The sequence below is a fragment of the Rhinoraja longicauda genome, chromosome 2, assembly GCF_053455715.1.
Source record: "Rhinoraja longicauda isolate Sanriku21f chromosome 2, sRhiLon1.1, whole genome shotgun sequence".
Lineage (NCBI taxonomy): Eukaryota > Metazoa > Chordata > Chondrichthyes > Rajiformes > Arhynchobatidae > Rhinoraja > Rhinoraja longicauda.
In genome coordinates this window covers 75277904-75302186 of record NC_135954.1, presented here as the reverse complement: position 1 = coordinate 75302186, position 24283 = coordinate 75277904, and the positions used below count along the sequence as shown (strand labels likewise).

General features: G+C 42.1%; 1 protein-coding gene across 5 annotated transcripts; it reads right to left on the bottom strand.

The window, feature by feature from the left end:
* Nucleotides 1-1807: 1807 nt before the first annotated feature.
* On the bottom strand, nt 1808-22858 carry tra2a (transformer 2 alpha homolog). 5 transcript variants are annotated; one of them, XM_078421544.1, is made up of 10 exons: nt 22622-22858; nt 13099-13424; nt 12666-12799; nt 11641-11809; nt 10830-10979; nt 9231-9419; nt 8786-8901; nt 8569-8697; nt 4622-4695; nt 1808-2548 (listed from the first exon to the last, which is right to left on the bottom strand). In XM_078421544.1, exons 2-10 carry the CDS (start codon nt 13117-13119, stop codon nt 2538-2540), a joined length of 993 nt encoding a protein of 330 aa, XP_078277670.1. In that variant the 5' UTR covers nt 13120-13424; nt 22622-22858; the 3' UTR covers nt 1808-2537. The 5 variants fall into 5 exon arrangements, with proteins under 5 accessions (XP_078277670.1, XP_078277643.1, XP_078277635.1 ...); XM_078421517.1 differs by lacking the exon at nt 13099-13424 and having other exon boundaries at nt 4622-4692; nt 22622-22857; XM_078421509.1 differs by lacking the exon at nt 13099-13424 and having other exon boundaries at nt 22622-22856.
* Nucleotides 22859-24283: the final 1425 nt, after the last annotated feature.

Genomic DNA, 24283 nt, shown 5'->3' with positions numbered 1-24283 from the left:
GGCATATATGGCAAATAGCTGGCACCACTGAAGAGAGAGTAACAATTGAACTCGTACTGTAACTATTAAAGGGCAGGTGTTCATTGTCAGCAATGCCTGGTGGAAGTCATTGCACAGGTTGGGAAGGCTGCTGAAAGGATAAGTAAGGTTCTCCTTTCACCAGCAAAATCATCCAAGTCTGGTTTCTGGGTCAGTCAGCATCTATGGAAAGAGGATGTCTACATTTTCCCCTCCTACCGTCCTCCTCCTTCACCTCCTGGTTAAGCTGCTGCCTTACAACGGCAGAGATCAGGGTGCGATCCTGACCTTGGGTGTTGCCTTTGTTGAGTTTCACGTTGTCCCTACGATTGAGTAGGCTTCCTCAGGGCGCACCGACCGGTTTCTTCACACATCCCAAAGACATGTAGGTTAATTGGCCTCTCTAAATTGCCCCTAGTGCAGGGAGTGAATGCAAAAGTGGGATATGATAGAACACGGGTGAATGGGTCAGCGATGGCCAGCATGGACTTGGTGGGTCATTACGGATGTTTTCATGCTGTATCTTTTGATCAATCAAGATAATGTGAAACAGAGCAAGGAAGATCTGGCCTATTTAATATGGTTTTGGAGACACAGGCTCAATGATTTACTTTGGCTGACCTGCAACAGTTCCAATTGCATCTTTTCATTTGTTCTTTGTGATTTTTCCTTCACTCTTTTTCTCTGACCTTTAGCTTTGCCAATGGAACCCGATGAACCAAGCTCTCGTTTTCTACTATTTCAAGTGACACATGGCTTCTCTTTTCAAATTCCTCAGAGTTGCAATTGAATCCCACTAGTCCGTCTCTTGGCAGGGTGGCAATTATAGCACGAATGTCAACCACCCCAATGACCAAAGTATTCTGTGCTGCAATCAGCAGATATAATGAGTAACTTCTCAAACTACACTCACCAATGAACTTATTTCTTTACAAGAACACAAAACAGTGGCACAGACAACTTCAAGGAACACAAGGTTGAAATCTAGAATGCAAATCTGGAGGCAGTTTGCTTTGTTGCCTACACCATAAAGCTATTCAATTTTTGAAGAAAATGCTCGATGTAGAAAGGGTGGAAATGGGGAGACGCTTGGTATCCTGACTACATAAACATGGCAAATGACCTAATTTTGTGCTATAAGGATTTTATATTTCTAACCCTTCACTGGATATTTCTCAGTGGACTTCAATTATGTTGAAAGACTGGAGCGGCTAGGCTTGTATACACTTGAATTTAGAAGGATGAGAGTGGGATCTTATCGAAACATAAGATTATTAAGGGGTTGGACACGTTAGAGGCAGGAAACATGTTCCCAATGTTGGAGGAGTCCAGAACCAGGGGCCACAGTTTAAGAATAAGGGGTAGGCCATTTAGAACAGAGATGAAGAAAAACGTTTTCAGTCAGAGTTGTAAATCTGTGGAATTCACTGCCTCAGAAGGCAGTGGAGGCCAATTCTCTGAATGCATTCAAGAGAGAGCTAGATAGAGCTCTTAGGGATAGCGGAGTCAGGGGGTATGGGGAGAAAGCAGGAACAGGGTACTGATTGAGAATGATCAGCCATGATCACATTGAATGGTGGTGCTGGCTCGAAGGGCCAAATGGCCTACTCCAGTACCTATTGTCTATTACGATTTCTCTTGAAAGGATGATAACACAAGCACTTAACACAAGTCAGTCTTGATTTGTGACAAGTACCTGGGGATAAACCATCATTTCCAGAAAGTTCTGATAAAAGATTTAAAATCAGACCATCAAACAGTAACAATAAACCATCCTTCGCACCGCCAATTCAGGAGGCATCTTTAATATTCAGTAAACTTTTGTACATTATAGCAGTTGGTCAATATGCAGGGACTATATTGCAGGCCAAAATATAGAAATACACCATTAACTAAAAAAAAATTTAATTCTAATAATCCTTTACAACTGTGAAGACACTTTGTTACAGAGTTCTGTCGCATCACATTTTCAACCTAGAGCAGAAATTCAGCACTCGACTATTACCCATACGGATCAGTAAATTCCAAGACTTGAATCTGTTTTTTTGAAGTATCTTCCTAAAATGACATTCCAACAACCCACCATTTTGTACATTTTCAATAGTTATTTTGTAAAATGTATATACTGATCTTTTAAAGGATTACATTGGTTTTATTTCAATAAAAAATAACCGAACTCTAGGAGAGCTTCAAACAGCAAATACAATCCCATGACAAAGTCAAACACCATGACAAAACTAATGAATATTGGCATTTGCATGTTCAAAAACAACCTGCATTGGTAATTAAAAGATTACCATTAAATTCGAGCCCTGTCGTGTCCTTACATCAAGTTATGAACTACATAAATCAGTTCAAGCAAGTAGCTTTTAGAATGGCTTTCCAAAGCAGTTATATAGCCACAGAAACTATCATGCACAACTACCAAAATCTTAACCCACCCCACCCTCAAAAAAAATTTGCCGTAACACATTGATTAAAAATCTTGAGACAGTTGTCCAGCAAGCAGTAGAGTCTGGTCAATAACGACCTGCAAAACAAAGACATACAATGAACCTAACAATAACACATCACGGTTGTCAGCTCAGTATTTACCTTAATGATTAAGTAGAATGCGGGCCTGTTTTTTTTAAACCAAGTTCTATTGGGTAGCAATGTGAAATGTATTAATTCTTATGATTTATGAGACAAGTTTGTTCAGTGCATCAGGTCTACCTCAGCTCTCAGAAGAGGTGCAGCAGTACCATCCCAGAATTGCACCCTTGCAACCTTTGGGGTGTGGGAGGAAACTAGAGGACCTAGCGGAAACCTAAATGGCCACAGGGAGAATGTGCAAAATCCATCCTGTACAAAATTCAGGATCAAACAAGGGTCACTGGATCTGGGGCAGCAGCAATGGTTGCAGTGCCATCCGTAAGGGGCCAATACCTTTGGCTTAAAGAAAGTGAGAGGAATTCAAAATAAGAGATTGAGGTCAAGGACAAGTTATGCCAAACAGAGGGTAGAGGAACAGACTGGGTATCTTTTTAAGGAAGAACCAGAGTGCCCACCCTCCCCTCCCAGACCTTCCTGGTAGGGAATGGAGGTGTAAAGGGACTGGACGTTCCTTGGAAAGATGAGACAATGCCTAGGAATTGAAAGTTGAGTCTTGGGTTAGGTCAGAGACGACAGGACAATGGGGGGTGGGGGAAAGATGGGGAAACAGAAACAAAATAGAGCCAAGGTATTTGGTGATGCCTTGCCCAATGGAAAAATATAAGATAGCGATTTTTAGAATGTATGCAGCATTCACAACAGGTGAACTGCTCTAATAGAAATTGGTATAATCTTATAACTATATCAAAGGCATGTTTGCAAGGTGACCAAGGTTACAAAATGAATACACCAGCATTTTTGAGATTTAAGAATAGGCAGATAGAGTAGCTCTTAAAAGATGAGATCCAAACACCAATAAATATGTCTCAGACGATCTTGCAAATAGTGTTTGGGTTGAGATAAGAAATAACAAGGTAGTTAATAATGGAAGTGGTCAACGCATCTTAACACTTGAGTACAAAGTGTAAATCAAGCAGCATCAGTGGCTTGTAGAAACACTCTGCAATAATTATAAGAAACTTTAATCTTCAGATTTAATCAAATCAAATTTACAAAAAGTAACCACAACAAGCTCAGTGTATTTTGGACTGTTTCTGAAATCATAATGTGGAACTAATCAACGAATAGTTTATTTTCAGATCAGTCCACTTGTAATGAGACAAGATGAATGATCTTACGGAAAGAATCTTCCAGGTAAGAGTGACTATGTATTGTAACTTAAATTACAACATATGAAGTCAGAATTGATTACACAGAACAGGGAAAATAAAATTTGATAAGAGGAAGGGGGGGAAGTTGGGGGAAATATTTTCTAATCTCTTACCTCGATTGAGACTCGATTTTTTCCCGTATCGTATCTCCGTCCGCATTGCGGCCTAACATCGAGGAGTTGGTGGCCTTTGCTGGAGGACCGATCTAGAGAGCTCCACCACAGGAGCCTGCAAACTTAACATCACTGAGGTTGCGATCCCTGTCGGGGATCGACTTTGGGGCTCCAACCAGGGGTGCCCGTGGACTTTAACAGCACGGAGCTCGCGGTCTCAGGTTAGAGATCAGTTTCGGGAACTCAAAGCCGCGGGAACTTCGATCGCCCCAACTGCGGATGGTTCGACTGCCCCGACCGCGAGAGAATAAAAGAGGAAGATTGGACTTTATTGCCTTCCATCACAGCGAGGAACATGGGGAATGCGCTGTGGTGGATGTCTATGTAAACTTTTATGTAGTTGCGTGTCTTGTTGCTTTTTTGTTTAGTATGGCTGTATGGTAATTCGAATCTCACTGTACCTTAATTGGTACATGTGACAATAAACTGACTATGAAACCTTGAAAGCAAATTTAGAGGAAGGTTTTTTGGGGAACACGACATGGCCATAGGTGAGAATCGTTGTGATCTGAATGAAGAACAGATCAAAGCTTGAGACATCATATAATTCACTCAAACGTTTCATGTTGAGTTTCAATTAAATTTACTTTGACACTTACAACACAATTCAATTATAGTACTTACGCGGTGAATAGGAACGAGACCGGGAGCGCGATCTATATCCTCTGCTGTAGTAAGGTGATGGAGATCGTCGTCTACTGTAATAAAATAAGGTTCATTTCATTTTGGCAGCCACCCACTGTAGATTGCATACAGAATTCTTAAACTCAAACCACCGGGTGGCGCCAGCAACAGCTGCTTCGCCAACAGTCTGTCCTTTCCTTCTTTGTTTAAATAGCATGTGTTAAATGTATGTTTTTGACGTTCTTTAACTTGTTTTATGTGGGGGATTGGGGGAAAACTTTTTCTAATCTCGTACCTCAACGGAGATGTGATTTTTTTCCTGTATCGTATCTCCGTCCGCACTGCGGCCTAACATCGAGGTGTGGGCGGCCTTTGCTGGAGACTGATTTCGAGGGTGCCCATGGGACTTTAACATCGCGAACCCCGCGATCCCTTTGCCAGTGATCGACCTCTGAGCTCCAACCGCGCGGGTGCTTGCGGATGTAACATCACGGAGCCCATGGTCTCTGGTCAGAGACCGACATCGGGAACTCCAAGCCACGGGAGTTCCGATTGCCCCGACCCAGGAGCTTCGACCGCCGGCTGCACGAGCTTTGATCACCCCAATGGATGGTTCGACTGCCCTGACCGCAGGAGAATTAAAGAGGAAGATTGGACATTTTTGCCTTCCTTCAGTGAGGAATGTGGGAAATCCACTGCGGTGGATGTTTATGTTAACTTATGTATTTGTGTATCTTGTTGCTTTTTCCCCCCCCGTATGGCTGTATGGTAATTCGCATATCACTGTACCTTAATTGCTACATGCAACAATAAAAGACCTTTGAAACCTTTAAATGGTCACATGTCAAAAGGCTCATTGTGGAACTAAAATGAACAATGAGTGTACACATCCTTGTGCAATTTCCTCTCCCAGAAAAATAGTTGATTGCTTTTACTGTCAATGCAGAAAAGGGTAACTTAATTTATCTTCAGGACAGTCACAAGGAACTTGGGGATGGGGGGACTGGTTGAAGAGAGTGGTGGTCAAGGTTTGAAAAAGAGGGGGAAATATGCTCAATTTAGATTTTACTCAAACTCCAACTTTCAATCTCAATGTTTCAATTATAAAATGTAACCTTCCTGGTTTTCCTCCAAGCAACAAAGTGTGCAGTACCATTTGAGAATACTATCATCCACCCTGCTCCGCCTCCCCATTTACAAATAACAATAAAAGCTAACAAATGAGTTATCAGTCAAGTTAGTTGGACATCTAGAATTAAAATAAATCATAATGAAACAACATTAGTAAGACTTCAGTAATAATTGATAGTTATCAGTCAAGTTAGTTGGACATCTAGAATTAAAATAAATCATAATGAAACAACATTAGTAAGACTTCAGTAATAATTGATAGTTATAGAACCCAATAAAAAATAATTTGTATTCAGTTGCCAAAAAAAAATCAATGGATGTCCAGTCACTCTACACTTCCATCCCCCACAAGGATGGTCTTGAAGCCCTCCGTTTCTTCCTCGACCGTAGAACCAGCCAATCCCCATCTAACACACTCCTCCGCCTAGCAGGTTCTTACCCTTAACAACTTCTCCTTTGACTCCTCCCACTTCCTCCAAACCAGAGGCGTAGCTATGGGCACTCGCATGGGCCCTAGCTATGCCTGCCTCTTTGTCGGGTACATTGAACAATCCCTGTTCCGGAAGTACACTGGCCCCATCCCCGAACTCTACATCCGCTACATAGACGACTGCATTGGTGCTACCTCTTGTACCCATGCAGAACTCACTGACTTCATACACTTCACTTCCAATTTCCATCCTGCCCTTAAATATACTTGGACTATCTCTGACATCTCTCTCCCATTTCTGGACCTCACCATCTCCATCACAGGAGACAGACTAGTGACTGACATCTACTATAAACCCACTGACTCGCACAGCTATCTGGACTACACTTCTTCCCACCCTGTCTCCTGGAAAAAGTCTATCCCCTACTCCCAATTCCTCCGTCTACGCTGCATCTGTGCCCGCCCGGATGCGGTGTTTCTCACACACTAGGGCATCAGAGGTGCCCTCATTCTTCAGGAAACTGGGCTTCCCCTCTTCCATTATAGATGAGGCACTCACTAGGGCCTCTTCTACATCCCGCAGCTCTACTCTTGCTCCCCCTCCCCCCATTCGTAACAAGGACAGAATCCCCCTCGTTCTCACCTTCCACCCCAACAGCCAGCGTATCCAACAAATCATCCTCCAACATTTCCGTCACCTACAACGGGACCCCACTACTGGCCACATCTTCCCATCCGCTCCCCTTTCTGCATCCTCCGTAACTCCCTGGTCCACTCGTCCCTTCCTACCCAAACCACACCATCCCCGGGCACTTTCCCCTGCAACCGCAGGAGATGCAACACCTGTCCCTTTACCCCCCCCCCCCCTCAACTCCATCCAAGGACCCACAGTCTTTCCAGGTGAGACAGATGTTCACCTGCACCTCCTCCAACCTCATCTATTGTATCTGTTGCTCTAGATGTCAACTTCTTTACATTGGCGAATCGGCCATCGTTTCATTCAACACCTTCGCTCAGTCCGCCTTAACCAACCTGATCTCCCGGTGGCTGAGCACTTCAACTCCCCCTCCCAGTCTGACCTTTCTGTCATGGGCCTCCTCCAGTGCCATAGTGAGGCCCACCAGAAATTGGAGGAACAGCACCTCATATTTCTCTTGGGCAGTTTGCAGCCCAGTGGTATGAACATTGACTTCTCCAACTTTAAATAGTTCCTCTGTCCCTCTCTTCCCAGCTCTCCCTCTATCTTCCTGTCTCCACCTATAACCTTCCTTTGTCCAGCCCCCCTGACATCAGTCTGAAGAAGGGTCTCGACCCGAAAAGTCACTCACTCCTTCTCTCCTGAGATGCTGCCTGACCTGCTGTGTTACTCCAGCATTTTGTGAAAAAAAGTCACGGTCGTTATATGCCAGAGGCAAGCCACTAAATTTTCAGACAAAGATTGGTCAGGAGCAAACAGGAAGAGACAATTCAGGAGGGAATAGAACGAAATCAGTGACGGGGTGCCAATACCTCAAATTTGCCAGAAAAGGGTGGAATTAGTGGTAAGAGAATGAAACACAAAACAGGAAAAATGGGGCTCACCTAGTTTAAAAACAGGGGTTATTAGCATCTCGAGACAGTTTTTGTGCTTGTAAATCCAACTTTTTGTTTTCAGTGCCATTTCCAAATTCAAGCTTATAAATCATACTTCTAAGGCCCGTTTACTTTCCACAATTGTCATGTGGAAACTTGGTGTGCAGCCACATTGCTGACTTGGATTGCTAACAGGATCTCTGGGTTGCTAACCACTTTAACCCCACCTACAATTCTCTCCTGGGCCGCCTCCGTTGCTAGGCGAGGCCATATGCAAACTGGAGGAACAGCACCGCATTACAACCAAATGGTACAAATATTGAATTCTCCAATTTTAGGTAATTACATAACCTGCCCCCTTCCCTTACATTCCTTCCTCTAGCTTCATAATTCTCAACTCTTTAAGCCGTTTGTCTCACATTTTGCCTTTTCCTTTCTGGGCTTTGTCCATCATCTGCCAATCATAAATTTCCCCACCTGTGTCAATCCATTACCTGCCAGGCTTTGTCCCACCCCTCCCCCAACTTTACAATCTGTCTGAAGGGTCCCAACCCAAACGTTCACCTATCCATGTTTTCCAGAGATGCTGCTTGACCAGCACCATCAATTCCTTGCATCAATAGATATTACAAGGTTGGAAGATTTAGTCTGATAGTTTCCAAAAGTAGTAGTACCTTCCTTTTCCAAGAATGCAATTGGGAAACACAGCTGTTTCTAACAGTATTATGACATTGAAGTTAACAACTCAATGAAATCGTGGCAACATTATTTAGACGGAAAGGATCTTAATTGCACAATTACAGAAAAAGTTTACCTGTACCGATAATCGTAGTCTCGATCATCATATCGATCATATTTATCATAGCCTCGATCGTAATATGAATCTCGGCGACGACCTCCACCACCGCCACCACCGCCACCACCACCACCACCTCCACTGCTGCTATTAACAGGAATGAGAAGAGGCGTTTAAAAACAATAAACCTACAACCGAACCAAGGATATTTAGAATTAAGAGTTATTTTCCTTACTGGGTTGGTCTTCCCATGTAGATGCCAGGAGTAGGAGTATGGGGCCTCTTTGTAATAGAATAATCAACACGAATTCGCCGACCATCTAGTTCCATCCCATTAGCACGTTCCATTGCCTGGAAAAAAGATAAAATTAAACTTGCATACAAAGTGCATACAGAATTATATTACATTTGTTCATACAAGGATTGGGGGCTGTTAACAGGGCCAGTGCTTAATGTCCACATCCAACAAGTTTGGTGCTTGTTCCAGTTTTCAGAATCAATGACCATTAAAGCATTTAAGTCATGCTCTACAGTAAAACAATCAATTCATAGATGTAATCATATAGAATTCAATGCACTTTTATCACCATACTGATTAAAATTTAAAGAGCAACAATACAAAAATAAAACTAGGACTTATCTACAACATAATATAATGGCCATTAGATCAATCAGATTACCTCCTTAGCATCCTCTAATCTTTCAAAGTAAACAAAGGCAAATCCTCTTGAACGTCCAGTCCGCTGATCATAGACGACATTGACACCCGCCAATGGTCCATAACGAGAAAACACTTCACGAAGATCCCGCTCAGTTGTGTACAAACTAAGACCAAAAACACCGAGGCAGGTGTTTGGATCTGGATTTGCCTGGAAAATCAATGTTAAAAACATGTAAAAAGCACCACAGGAACCGTTTTTGAAGTCAACAATTTTATACGGATGAAAAGTATTCAGTACATGCCGAGTACATGTGATGTCATCTGTTTAGGTCACAACCATGGCAGTAATGATTGGTTATAGACTAATAGACGTCAACTATTTTTAAATGGCTTGTAAGGACATAGCACTCAACACCTCAAACTCATTCTTGAACCCTGGTTCATATATAAATAGACAATAGGTGCAGGAGGAGGCCATTCGGCCCTTCAGTGTGATCATGGCTGATCATTCTCAATCAGTACTCCGTTCCTGCCTTCTCCCCATACCCCCTGACTCCACTATCCTTAAGAGCTCTATCTAGCTCTCTCTTGAATGCATTCAGAGAATTGGCCTCCACTGCCTTCTGAGGCAGAGAATTCCACAGATTCACAACTCTGACTGAAAAGGTTTCTCCTCATCTCAGTTCTAAATGGCCTACCCCTTATTCTTAAACTGTGGCCCCATGTTCTGGACTCCCCCAACATTGGGAACATGTTTCCTGCCTCTAACGTGTCCAACCCCTTAATAATCTTATACGTTTCGATAAGATCTCCTCTCATCCTTCTAAATTCCAGTGTATACAAGCCTAGTCGCTCCAGTCTTTCAACATATGATAGTCCCGCCATTCCAGGAATGAACCTAGTAAACCTACGCTGCACGCCCTCAATAGCAAGAATGTCCTTCCTCAAATTTGGAGACCAAAACTGCACACAGTACTCCAGGTGCGGTCTCACTAGGGCCCTGTACAACTGCAGAAGGACCTCTGTGCACCTATACTCAACTCCTCTTGTTATGAAGGCCAACATTCCATTGGCTTTCTTCACTGCCTGCTGTACCTGCATGCTTCCTTTCAGTGACTGATGCACTAGGACATCCAGATCTCGTTGTACATCCCCTGTTCCTAACCTGACACCATTCAGATAATACTCTGCCTTCCTATTCTTACCACCAAAGTGAATAACCTCACACTTATCCACATTAAACTGCATCTGCCATGCATCTGCCCATTCACACAACCTGTCCAAGTCACCCTGCAACCTCATAGCATCTTCCTCACAGTTCACACTGCCACCCAGCTTTGTATCATCTGCAAATTTGCTAATGGTACTTTTAATACCTTCATCCAAGTCATATCCAAGCCAAAAGATTCTCCCATGATTTACAATCTGCAAGGGCGACAGCGAAACAAGGTCACAGAGCAGACAGATTGTGACCGTACATCTGTTTGTGTGTGAAATTTGTTGTTAAAATAGCAAGAGGTCCACCATTTTAATCAAACATGTTGCTATAAAGAGATTGAATGCACAACACTTCCATTAGATATCAATCAATTAGTTTGAAAGTAAGTGTTTAATTTACGTTTTGAGAACCGAGTTTGCCTTCTTTCTTCCCATATGCTGCTCGCCTCCAGGAATCATCCTTCATCTGGGATGACGGGGCAGTCCTGGCAGCTGACTTCTCCACATCTACTATCAATGCTCCTCCGTGTTTTGCCGACACATGGCCCGTCTGTAGGACAAAATGGAAGGGATGAGTTTTCCCCCTCCCATAACGGTGGAGTACTCCACCATCAGGTGGCATACTGCCCATCAACTCCGACAAGACTGACAAAACTCTTCATAACTGTGGCTGGAGGATCACAGTCAGGACTGCAAAACAGCTCACAAAATAAAAATCTAAAACCAGTGGGCTGTGAAGACAGCGTCAGTAACAAAGCCAGCAATCTAAAAATATCCCAAAAAAACCCAGTGCAAAAAAGGCACAAGTAAAAACTCGCTAGTCAATACTAATTTTCACAGCATTAATGCTGAAGGGGCCAAACTTTATACTCACTGACAAAATTATCTAAATTTACATTCTACAGATGCAGTTGTCTTGCTCAAATGACCACTCACATGTGTGAATCATCACTGTGGCCTCAAGAGCTAGCATAGAGCTGAAACCACTGGTCAAGAAAAAAAGAAAAGAACACTTCAATGCTGCTGGTCACACAAGCATTTTACAGTTTTCCCCCCATAAAAACATCTCACCAGGCGACAGTCAATGCCAGGCATTCTTTTACTCTGTAAAAAGAAACGTCAACAACATAAAACCAATACATTGTTGGAGGAAACGCACTATTCATCCCTTAGCAATGAGATTACACTTGCACTTCAGTACAGTAACCTACTCTACTTCCTGCATGGCGCCTTCGGCTAGACATTGGTGAATGACTACGGCTCCTTCTCCGCGATCGATACTCGGGCGTATAAGATCTGCTGCGGGATCGTCTTCGGTGTGAATGGGAACGTGATCTGGACCGTGAATAGCGCCGATGAGAGTGTCTCCGTGAGTGAGATCTGGTAAAAATTACAACATTCCAGATATTATGTTCACATTTAAGTTAATTTTAAACAAACATTTAAACCACTCAACCATCCAAGTCTTAATAAAAATGTGTGTGCTAACTTTGATTAATAAATTGCGCCAATGCCAAATTCCAGTAATTGAACGTTGTACTGAATCTGCAGTCCACAACTGGATTGGTAACGGTATTGAAGTAACTGGCCACATTCTATATATATCTATTCTATTAAGATAGAATTTTAAATGTTAGTGCAGGAGGTGAAGCTGCAGTTCAATAATGCACATTTTTCAAAAGCAGAAATGTAATGGTTTACAAATTATTTGGGTACAGGAACCCACAGTACACATTTTGTAATGCCTTCACATAACTGAAAAGAATTAAAGCTCGCAATTTTTTCTGGCAATGCATATTGAACATTTGCCCAATTCATGTGCTGATCTGCCGAAAACTATCGGACAATGCTTTAGCAATACAATCCCTGCCAACACGCACTTAACAGAGCAGGCTTACAGTGGCCTAGCCATCCACTTTGCTCACAGGAAAATAATCATCAAGAAACCAAATGATTGGAAAACAAACCACTCAAAAACAAACTGGAACACTGTAGAACTAATGCACACACCATCCAGGAATAGCTTGATAAAATGATGTCAGTCGTCACGATGTCGGCACAGATAGGAGTAGGAGGCAGAGATGAAAATGCTTCAATTGGTAGAAATAGTAAGCAAAAAGCTATACTGGTCATTAGTATCTATGACGAACAACAACACAATACTTGTATTCACCCTTTTAAGCTTTTATAAGCACCTTGGTCCTTGAAGGACAGCTTATGCTAACTAAATATTTACCTAGACTTGGACCTTGATCGTGAGCGGGATTCTGAGCGCTTTGAGGCTCTAGATGGACTGCGAGATCCAGAGCGACTTTCTGATTTTGCACGGCCAGCGCTTCCACTTGGAGATTTTGATGGCGAACGGGACTCCTAGTATGACGGAACAAAGTTATTTATTGTACAACACCCATTATAAAACTGTTAAGCCATACAGTAATTCAGATATTGTTGCAGGTAGTAGCAGAGGGACAACATGGTATCCTTGACTAATGTCATTTTGTCCCCTCAAAGCACAGAAGACTTCAACCCATAGTAAGAACTGCACATTCCTAAAGAATACATATTCCCTACATATATACCTCATCACCAACATTCTACGAAACTTGCTTAAATAATCATGCATTTTATGCTAAAACTTGAGCATACAGACACATGAACATAAACCATACTTTACTTAACCTAGGACACATTCAATCTTCCAGATTCTTTTAATTTTCCAGATTCTTTTAATTTTAGTTCACTCTTGCTTTCTATTTTCTTCATTTCTTCATTTCCAGAGTTTTCATACTCCGTGTATTCTTCCCAATTCAAACAATTCATTAATGCCTTATAAAAGCAAGCTCTTCTATCTGACCAATCTTCTGTTCATTTCCCATTCAAATTTTTTCTGATTTCTCAAATTTTTCTGATCTGCAATACTTGTGATTAGCGTTCTGTTATCTTGATTATTCTTCCACATTCTTGGAAAATACTCTTCCATTTCTTCAATATTAACCTTAATGGAAAAAGAACATTCAGTAGGATGAAGCATGGGATTACAATCTGCTGGATTTGTACTATAGCCTATCATCTTTCTAACTAAACACCAGCAGGTGTAATAATTCCATCACTTAATTTTAAAACTCCTTTCAAATAATTCCTTCCATAAATATGCACTCCCTTGATTTTTGTGTTAAACTTTTAAAATATATTTTACAATAAGAGTGCTTGATTAAATCAAGAAACTGCCCTGAGTCTGTGTTTCTTTCCCTCTTCCCTATTCCATCAAGCAAAGATTGGTGTTAAAAAATCTGAACTACATAACAGTAAATGCATCTTGGCCAGACAAATGAAGGCACAGCTAAATAAATGCATGTTCTGGTCATCAATGAATACTGGTGAACACTACGAATATTTCTGTTCAGAAATGCAAGACGTCAAAAATTTAAATTGTTCAAATACATGGTAACAAATGCCAGACCATCATTGGTACTGACATCCCCAAAGGATCGAAGGTAGACACAAAATGCTGGAGTAACTCAGCATGTCCGGCAGCATCTCAGGAGAGAAGGAATGGGTGACGCTTTGGGTCAAGACCCTTCTTCAGACTGATGTCAGGGGATAGGACGGGACAAAGATAGAATGTTGTCGGAGTCAGGAAGACTAGTGGGAGAACTGGGAAGGGGGAGGGGATAGAGAGGGAAAGTTAGAGAAGTCAATGTTCATACCGCTGGGGTGTAAACTATCCAAACCAAATATGAGCTGCTGGGCCTCACTCTGACAATGGAAGAGGCCAAGGACAGAAAGGTCCGATTGGGAACGGGAGGGGGAGAGTTGAAGTGCTGAGCCACCAGGAGAACAGGTAGATTAAGACAGACTGAACGGAGGTGTTCAGCGAAACGATCGCCGAGCCTGCGCTTGGTCTCGCCGATGTAGAGAAGTTGTCACCTGGAACAGCGGATATAGTTGATGAGGTTGGAGGAGGTGCAGGTGAACCTCTGCCTCACCTGGAAAGACAGTTTGGGTCCTTGGATGGAGTTGAGGAGGGTAAAGGGACAGGTGTTGCAGGGGAAAGTACCTGGGGAGGTGGTGGTTTGGGTGGGAAGGGACGAGTGGACCAGGGAGTTTGAGGGAACGGTCTGTGGAAGGCAAAGGGGCGGAGTTGGGAAGATGTGGCCAGTGGTGGGATCCCATTGGAGGTGGTGAAAATGTTGGAGGATAATATGTTGTATGCGATGGCTGATGGGGTGGAAGGTAAGGACAAGGGGGACTCAGTCCATGATCCACAGCAAGTGTTGCCTCAAATATACAGCTAACATAATCAGGACCCACACCACCTGGCCACACTCTCTTTTCACTGCTAAAGAAGAGTTATCTCCAAGTTCTAAACAGCTTCTTCCTATCAACCATATGGTTCTTGAACTACCCTGCACAACACTACCTCAACTCTACTGAACCATTATGGACTTTGCACTACTATACCTACTCTACGTACATTGCTTTTGGTGTTAGAATAACTGATAATATATCACATATTTATTGTCACTGTTAATGTGTCTAATGTGCCTGTAAAGCTGCAGCAAAACAAAATTTCATTGTTACTTTACATCTCGTACGCACATATGACAATAATACACCCCCACTATCCTTTCTTCACCCTTAATTAGCAAGCAATTCTATTTCTCGTGTCAAAAGGTTATTATGGCCGTTTAAACAATTATACTACTTCAATCCAAACTACAATTCGTGCTAAATGGCAATACATTTTCATCTCTTGGTTGCATGTACAGTTCGAAAATTCAATCTAGCTTTTGCAACTTTAAAGATGAAGCAGTTTTGCCATCCCCAAATCCTCAAAACAAAATTTACAATAACATGCAAGATCAGATATGTCTCAATACTTTTATCTAAATTTGTTGAAAATTATTAACAGCATTAGGTACAGTGGTAAAATGTAAGGCTTCACTACCCTATTTGTGATGTCACAAGTAACAACCGCTTATTTATGGCTTCAAATATAATCAGTGCACAGATGAGATCAGTCAAATGTACTTTGACTTGACCATTGTTTAAAAAACATTTACAAAGGACGTAAATGTGATTTTTAAAAGGAAGGATATTAATTTCTGAGCAGGACAGGATTCCCACAACAGTCAAAACCACAAAATCTTAACTAAGAAATAAAAGTTAGCAGTCTCCAATAACAGTAATGGTAATTCTGGCTTTGAAGATGACAAGGATGAAAAAAGGTTTCAATATTTGAATTAAACCCAAAATACAAATCTCAGCTAAACAAAGTGACCAAATACACTGATATTCAGCCATTTCGAATTGTCAATGCAAGAACCCAGAGCTACTCAAAATCGTCTGACATTGCAGGGCCTTCAGATAGTTGCACTTGAAGACCCAAATCTTCAGTCACTATATTGTTCGTGTTAAATCTAGAAAATATTAAAAACTACACTAGCATAAATTTTCAACCTGCATTATTTGCCTTTCAACTAATCACACTGCCACTTATTATGGCAGTACTTTACGGAAATAAAAATGACCACATAAAAACTACCATGTCACATTTTATGCAAGGAAACCCAAATATAAAATTCTTGGTGTAATCTTTACACTTGGTTAACAATTTATTTACTCCAAATTCCCTTCAGAAAAAAATCTGTTTAAAATTTAGCCAAATTACCGTAAAATGTATTCATTTCGTAAGTAAAATCTGAATCAAAAGTCTGAGCCCATGTCATGTGGCTAATTTAAGAACCAAATCAGATGGATTGGTAGAATATCTTTTAGCCTTCAGTAATTGGTGCTCATTTCTGCAAATGCCTATCATATAACTGACTAACTCCAATCATTTTCCGACCGATTTGCATTAATTACAACTTTATTATCGCCTTCAATTTTTTTTATTCCACAAGAAATTTCCTGATTTTAAAAAGTCCTCCACAACCCAATGGTCCTTGCGTATTGACTCGGTGAAGGAAAAAGCAATGCACCCAAAACAAAATCAACTGGAAAGCAACCTGAAGATTACCACAAATGTGCCAGATTGCAGAAAAACATGTTCCTTAATGTGAGCCCACCAATACTCCGTAAATTCTGGGCCAATGCATTCACGTAAAAACTTTAATCTGTTATCTCACTTAAGTTTGAAATGAAAAAGAACCTCAAAATCCACTGGTTTCCCTGCTCGCATCCAATCCTCTGTTAAGGCAAACAAAACCAATATTGAGGGCAACAGGAAGTCACACCATGGGATCTCATCTCACCAAACAAAAATAGATTAAAGATTTCGGGTTTAGAGACATAAGGAGGTCACTGAAAGGGATTGACATTGCATTATGAAATGAGGGATGTAGACGAGGAGAGCATGAGGGGGATCAGTGGCACCATGGTCCTTTCCTGACATTTTGCAAGATCATGGTTTCTTTCTCAGAGATTCTTAACTACAGATAAAACAAAGATTGAAAACATTGGAAACACTGGTCAGGGCATATCCGAGGGAAGACGGAGTTGAGTTTTCAGGTCAAAGATCCTTCCTCAGAAGTGGTAATGAGCCAAAAGTCTCAACTCCATCGATATCTAAATATACTGTACTGATGTACTGATCGCTTGTTCCTGGTTGTATTTCCACTCTTTTCATGTCAAAAGACCCACCTTTAATCATCACCTTTCTTAATGCCTCTGCCTAGGGTCATTCCAATATCATGCCCATAAATATACATGCTCCAAGCTTTTCTGTAGAGCATTAAAGGCCAATGTGACAATAGGTATATCAGCCAGATCTCTAATCTAATTTGCCGCAATTTCCTAAAATGGCAAATGCTCTATATTAATATTTTTTTTAAATTAATGAATGTCTAGCAATTTCTGAATATGGATCATTAAAAATTGTTGCTGATACGTTTCTAGCCTGTCAGTTAGATAACTGTTTCAGTAGATACTTGGAAGGCCACCGTCATGTGCATATGCCAGTTATTGCTATTTTTGTTTTTTACCTCAACCTCATGTGCATCTAAACAAATGGACATTTCATGATATTGATCAGAATGTGTTCTCCAGAATGTTATTTTGGTCAAATAACCTTACACTATTGCAAAATGATGGCGATAAACAAATGCCAAAATGCCCCAGAAAAATGCCTCAATAGAACTTCAAATCATTTCAGAAAATTGACAACGGTTTCACAACTAATTCAAAAATATCCTTGCAAAACTATCAAGAGACAGGCATGCGCGCCTTTTAATACTAGTTTTCCTTTAGTAACTAATGCAAGACAAATGACAATCTAAAACCAAGTGTGGAATAAAAACAGCGCTACTCACCTTTTGGAAAGTTTTTTTTGCAAAAGTCTTACTCAAAATCTTGGCATACAAAATAGAAAGCAATGTCCTTCCCAGTAATCAAACCCCTTCATAAAATTCAAAATAATGATGAAACAGAATTGGCACATCTATTATGCAATCTAAACTTCTCAAGTACTGACCGCAGCAAAGGTGCTAGATGTCAGTTACCAATAGAATCGAAAGTATTACGTTTATGGAGCAGAAAATTATTGCAGAATACTAGCACTTTTTTTATCATCTAAAGGTGGATCTTAAAATCAGTAACAGGTGTAAAAATGACAAGCTGGTCAAATTTTTTTTAACCGCAGAGGGCTTTAATTTGCAATGGTTGACTTAAAGCAATGGCTTTCCACGTGGAACAAATAAAATTACCAACTACAATCACCATGTGATTTCATGGACAACTCCCTATTTTTACAATTAACATTTTATGGACAATTTCCAGGCTGAATTAATTTCCCCAGACTGTAACTTTCCATTGGAAGGAGGCATTTTGACAGATATTCATCAAATGACTGCTCTGACAGGCTATTTAAGTATTACAATTAAACTCAAACTGATTTATCCCTTGGCCCTCCACTAATTTTCCAGCACTCACACCCAGAAATAATTCGCAATAAACTTCACTTTTACCAAACACGTTGTCAAATATGATAATCGGTGGGTTGAAAATATTCCGTAAAATATCAAGTAAACTAAAATTAACTGACACCCACCCAAGTATCCCAAGCCAACTCTTCTTTGGAGGAACAGCACCTATTTCACTTGGGAAGGTTACAACCCAGCGTGATGAACGCTGATTTCACTAATTTTAAGTGACTTCTGCATTCCACCCTATTCATCCTACTTATCCCACAGCTCTCTTCCTTGTATCCCTCTCGTTTGCACATCTTCACAACCAACAATGGGCCATAATGGACTAAACCGACCCTGAGGTCACCTGTTTAGGAAGGAACTGCAGATGCTGGTTTACACCGGAGATATACACAAAAAGCTGCTGTAACTCAGCGGGACAGGCAGCATCTCTGGAGACAAGGATTGGGTGACATTTAGACAATAGGTGCAGGAGTAGGCCATTCAGCCCTTCGAGCCAGCACCGCCATTCAATGCGATCATGGCTGATCACTCTCAATCAGTACCCCGTTCCTGCCTTCTCCCCATACCCCCTCACTCCGCCATCCTTAAGAGCTCTATCCAGCTCTCTCATGAAAGCATCCAACGAACTGGCCTCCACTGCCTTCTGAGGCAGAGAATTCCACACCTTCACCACTCTCTGACTGAAAAAGTTCTTCCTCATCTCCGTTCTAAATGGCCTACCCCTTATTCTTAAACTGTGGCCCCTTGTTCAAGTCGAGAAGAGCCCCGACACAAAACGTCATCCATTCCTTCCCTCCAGAGACGCTGCCTGTAATGCTGAGTTACTCCAGCTTTTTGTGTCCATCTTCAGTCATCTTGAGTGCTGGTAGATTCCAAAAAGGCTAATTTGCAGATGACAAGAAAAATCTAATGCTAGCATTCATTTCAAGAGGACTAGAATGATTCCAGGGACGATTGGGCCAATGTATGATGAGCCTTTGAGGGCTCTGGACCTACACTCGCTGGAGTTTAGAAGGATGGGGGGGGGTCTCATTGAAACATACTGAATAATGAATGACCTGGATATAGTGGATGTTTCCACTCCTGGGAGAGTCTAAGACCAGAAGGCACAGCCTTAGAATAAAGGGACATAGCCTTTGAAAGGAGATGAGGAATTTCTTTAGTGAGAAGGCGGTGAAACGCCAGAATTCATTGCCATAGACGGTTGTGAGGTCAAGTCATTGAATATTTTTAAAGCAGAGATTGACAGGTTCTTGATTAGTACGGGCGTCAAAGGTTACGGGGAGAGTGCAGGCGAATAGGGTAGGCTCAAGGGAAAGTTAGATCAGCCATAACTGAATGGCAGAGTAGACTCAATTTTCCGAATGGTCTAATTCTACTCCCGTGACTTATGAAGAATAGGGTCTGAAGAAGGGTCTTGGCCCGAAACGTCATCCATTCCTCTCCAGAGATGCTATCTGTCCCGCTGAGTTACTCCAGCATTTTGTGTCTACCTTCGATTTAAACCAGCATCTGCAGTTCTTTCTTACACACTTATAAAGAATAGTTATTTGATTATATTTCAATTGCAGGGATCAAAAATCAAGCACTTCCATATTCATGGCAATCAGATCCTCAACACTCCACTGTCTCAATTGTGGAATTCTTTGTTCAGCATCAAACAGAAGTTTCTTCCATACTATTATTAAGTAAATTTGTACCTTCTCGTCCTACCACAAATCATGTTCACTTACCAAAGCCACCCCTCTTCCTGACATCAGATATGAAAATACAAATCATAAAATATATCAGTTCATATTGTTGGCCTCAGCTTGTACTGCCCAAGGCCTTGTGGATACTGTTAACACCAGACTCAAAAGTCTTAACATTACTGCTTAGTGAAACCACACCAAGATTCAACATCTCAGCTGCCCAGATCTTAAATTAAAACCAGTTTGGTTTAACTATAATCCCTATATATGATATGCTTCAACAGTCCAAGTTAGGTATCATGTCAGATTAAAGAAATCTCATTTCCACTTTTACAAAATGGCATATCCCTCACCTCTTCCAGATCTATACTGAGGAATCTGCACTCATCCAATTCTTACCTTGTGCACATTCCAAATTTATAGCGACTCCACTAATAGTAGCCAAGCATTCAGCTCATTCAAATGACTACGCTGTGAAAATACGGCTCTCCTCACTAGTCTTCCGCTCTCTCTCATTTTATATTTCCTCAAAATTACCTTTGACAAGTTTGTTAATCTGCTCTAAAATCATTTTACAGCTTGGTTAATGTTTAAATAGGTTTAATTAATTTGGTGACAAAAAAAATATTCTGTTGTACCCTACTTTAGATATAATTTAAAAGTGTTGCACTCATTTGAATTAGACATGAAATACTTTCAAAGTTCAACCCCCCCCCCCCCATAACAGATTTGCAAACCCTGGGTAAGACCTGCAGAATTTAATAATGGAGGGCAACAAGCTTGAGCAATGTTCTTTCAGTGGCAAAAGAAAATCTGCATTTTCCAGAAGACTTTACTTCCCTTCTGTGCTAAAAGAGCACAACTTTGGATCCCACCTGCAACATAGTAGTCTATATATTGAAACCCAAATATGAACAAGGTTTTTTTTTGTTGAAAAGCACCTGCATTTTCTTAAATTACTATTATTTATCCTAAATTCAAGTATATCCAGTCCAGAACGGAATGATATTCAGCATTAACACCCACGTGGTGAAATCTATCAAATGTAAAGAGGCTTATAGTATGTTTTTCGCAGGAATGGTGACACAAAATAGTAAACACACTATTCTATCTCCAAATATTAACCTACAATAATCTAACTAAAATACTGGAAACGAGATGCATAGTTAAGATTGATGTGTACTTTTGAGAATTGGACCAACTAAAAATTAACAGTTTATAGTTTCGTTGTTACTTGAGGTATGTTGTCAGGATGCTATCAAAATGGAACAATGCAAGTATCTTCAATTAAATCACTGTGTTAATAAACTTACGATGGATTAAGAATGAATCACAGGGCGATGTATATGCTAGTACTAATTTACTCTGTACTAACTTTCTCATATACTCGAATTCCCAACTCCCAAAGTATTTCACCTTTACTGTTATTAATACATTATCGTTAACAATCATGCTATCATATGTGGAAACTGAATGTGCAAAATGTACAGGCTGTGGCACATTAATTACGGCCCAAAGTAACACCAACACACTCCAGCCAACTGCTTATGCCAGAAAATAGTTCCAAAGGGTACTTTTCCAATTATTTCGCCCATCTCTCCCGAAAACGCCGCCATGTTGACTGGCCCACCGTTGGAGCCCAGAGCAGAGCAAAGGATAACAGCCATCTGGCAACACATGCCAGCCCCGATACGCGGGGGTGGGGGGAGGGGAGCGCGGGAGCGCCCGGCTACTGGCGCGCAGCCAGGCCTACAACATGGAGGGCCGACGACCGGTTGCGAGTTCGGCATCAACTCCTCTCTCTCTCCCGAAAACGCAAAAATGCTAGAGTAACTCAACGGGACCGGCAGATTCTCTGGGGAGAAGGAATGGGTGGCGTTTCGGGTCGAGACCCTACTTTCAGTCTGAAGAACAGCCTGTCCCGCTGAGATGTTGGGTCTATCTTCTCAGTCAACCAACATTTGTCGTTCCCGAAAAAGGGTCTCGAACCGAAACATCACCCATTCCTTCTCTCCAGAGATACTGCCTGTCCCGCTGAGTTACTCCAGCATTTTGTGTCCATCTTCTGTTTAAACAAGCATCTGTAGTTCCTACCGATACAATTATACTTCCTTCCTCCGCGTGTGGGGACGAGGGGGGTGCGAAACAACACGAGGTGGTAGAAACTGACTTCCCGAACCCGCAGACAAATGCCCCGGCGAGAGCCGTGCACGGACAAAAGATGGGAGTTTGGCGCGCCATTAAAGTCTGTGTGTGACCGAGTCCTGGACTCGCTTTCCTTGCGCCGCCGTGGTCGAGGGCCGCGCCGCTGTTGGGCTGCGAGCGGCCGGGGGCTGCGCACTCCCCGCCCCCACCCGACGGCCGAGTGAGCCGCGGACCAAGGCCTCACTCATACCCGCCCGAACGAAGCCAGCGGCCTCATTCAGGAAACGCCATGGCCGGCCTGCGTCCCGCCCGTCTATCTCCATGTCTAGTTTCAGAAACACACGCATACCAAAAAAAAAACCCAAACCCCTCGTTTGCTCACTCGGTTCTTTTTACAAATATATTCTTCCCCGGTTTGCATCACTCACCCTCCCCTCGTAGGCTGCTTCATCGATGTCGCTCATCTTTGCTCGTGGGAAATGTGAGAGTATGTATGTATGTGTGGTGAGTACTGCGATGATATTAGTGTGTCAGGGGAAGGTTTTTGGTTTGTTGGTCCTGGCGCTGCTCGGCTCCGCTGCCGCTTCTCTCGCCCACGATCCCCCTCAATATGGCGGCGGCGGCGACGGCGTCGTCTCCACCGAGCAGTCTTCTGTGACGTCACTGAGCAACCGCCCACCTCCCCGGGAGCCTGCAAACCCACCAGCCCCGCTCTGCTTTTCTTGCCGCTTCACCCTGAATTAACTCATTTGCCGACAACTACAAGCAGATTTCATCGGTCTGCTCACAAAATGAGGCATTTATTTTTTTTTATTGCCCCTCGCTCCGCCTCCCCAGCAGAGGCATGGGCGTGACGTCGTCCCGGGGTTGTCAGGCTGGTTTTTTTTTCAATGGCGCGTCTGCTGCGCGCGTGAGCGGCAGTTGCCCGCGCGGAAAATGGAGAAGGTGGCGGTAACCTACTCCCCTCACATGCGCCGCACGCATTAACTAACTCTGAGGGTGCAATTTCACCAGATCGCATCAACCCCAGCCGGGAAAATGAGCGGGAGAAAGATACATAACGGCACCGAGATCCATCTACGAGGATAGCCACTTATGAGGTGTTTGCGCAGTAATCAACCAGAACCAGATACATAGGATACGTAGTGTTCGTGTTCGCCATCTTCGCGGAATAGGGTGGTGCATTCCGAGTGAACCCTACCGCGGACATGTTTAATTGTAGTGTGCTGCTGAAATCAAACTTCATTCCGTCCGTATGAGAAGTAAACTATGGATTCGTATTAAGAATGTTTTGCCCTTTCTTCGAGACTTTGTTTTAGAAGAGTTTTTGTATCCTATTCTTCTCTCTGCTTGGTTCAAATAGTGTAGTTGCAAGTTTTACAATTATCAATTAACCTTGTATTCCCCCCATCATTGGCCGTCCATGCCGCCATTTTTCAAACTATTTTGGAGCTATCCTACTCCATCAAGTGGATTTGAAAGTAGACAATTGCATCATTATCAGCTGTATCGATGTCAATATCGCTTGACATTTTTATTTCAATTAAATAATTGATAAACCTCTCACCTCAAGCAGCAAGCACATCTGAAATGTGTGATTCTTATTCCATTACTGAGCTTCGTCCAAAGTTTGTAATGGTCGTTCAGGGGAGGACACATGTCTCCCACTTCAGCCTCCATTCCTGCTTAAAGTATTTGTTGTTTTTCCAGTCTTAAGAGTCGACCGATTCAGTTTTCAGATCTAATTTCTGAAAGGTGCTTTGCACTGAACATATCACTGTTCCTTTAGAGCCCAATGCAGCTTGTCTTAGAATTTCTTTTAAAGATTTACAACATCTTCTTTACTACAGTTGCGGTAGTAAAGAAGGCAAATGCAAAGCTAGCATTTATTTCAAGAGCACTAGAATACAAAAGGGATGTAATACTGAGGCATTGTCAACCTGAAATGTCACCCATTCCTTCTCTCCAGAGATGCTGCCTGTCCCGCTGAGTTACTCCAGCTTTTTGTGTCTATCTTTGGTTTAAACCAGCATCTGCAGTTCCTTTCTACACACATAAAACTGAGGCTCTGATCAGGCTGTTGTTGTATT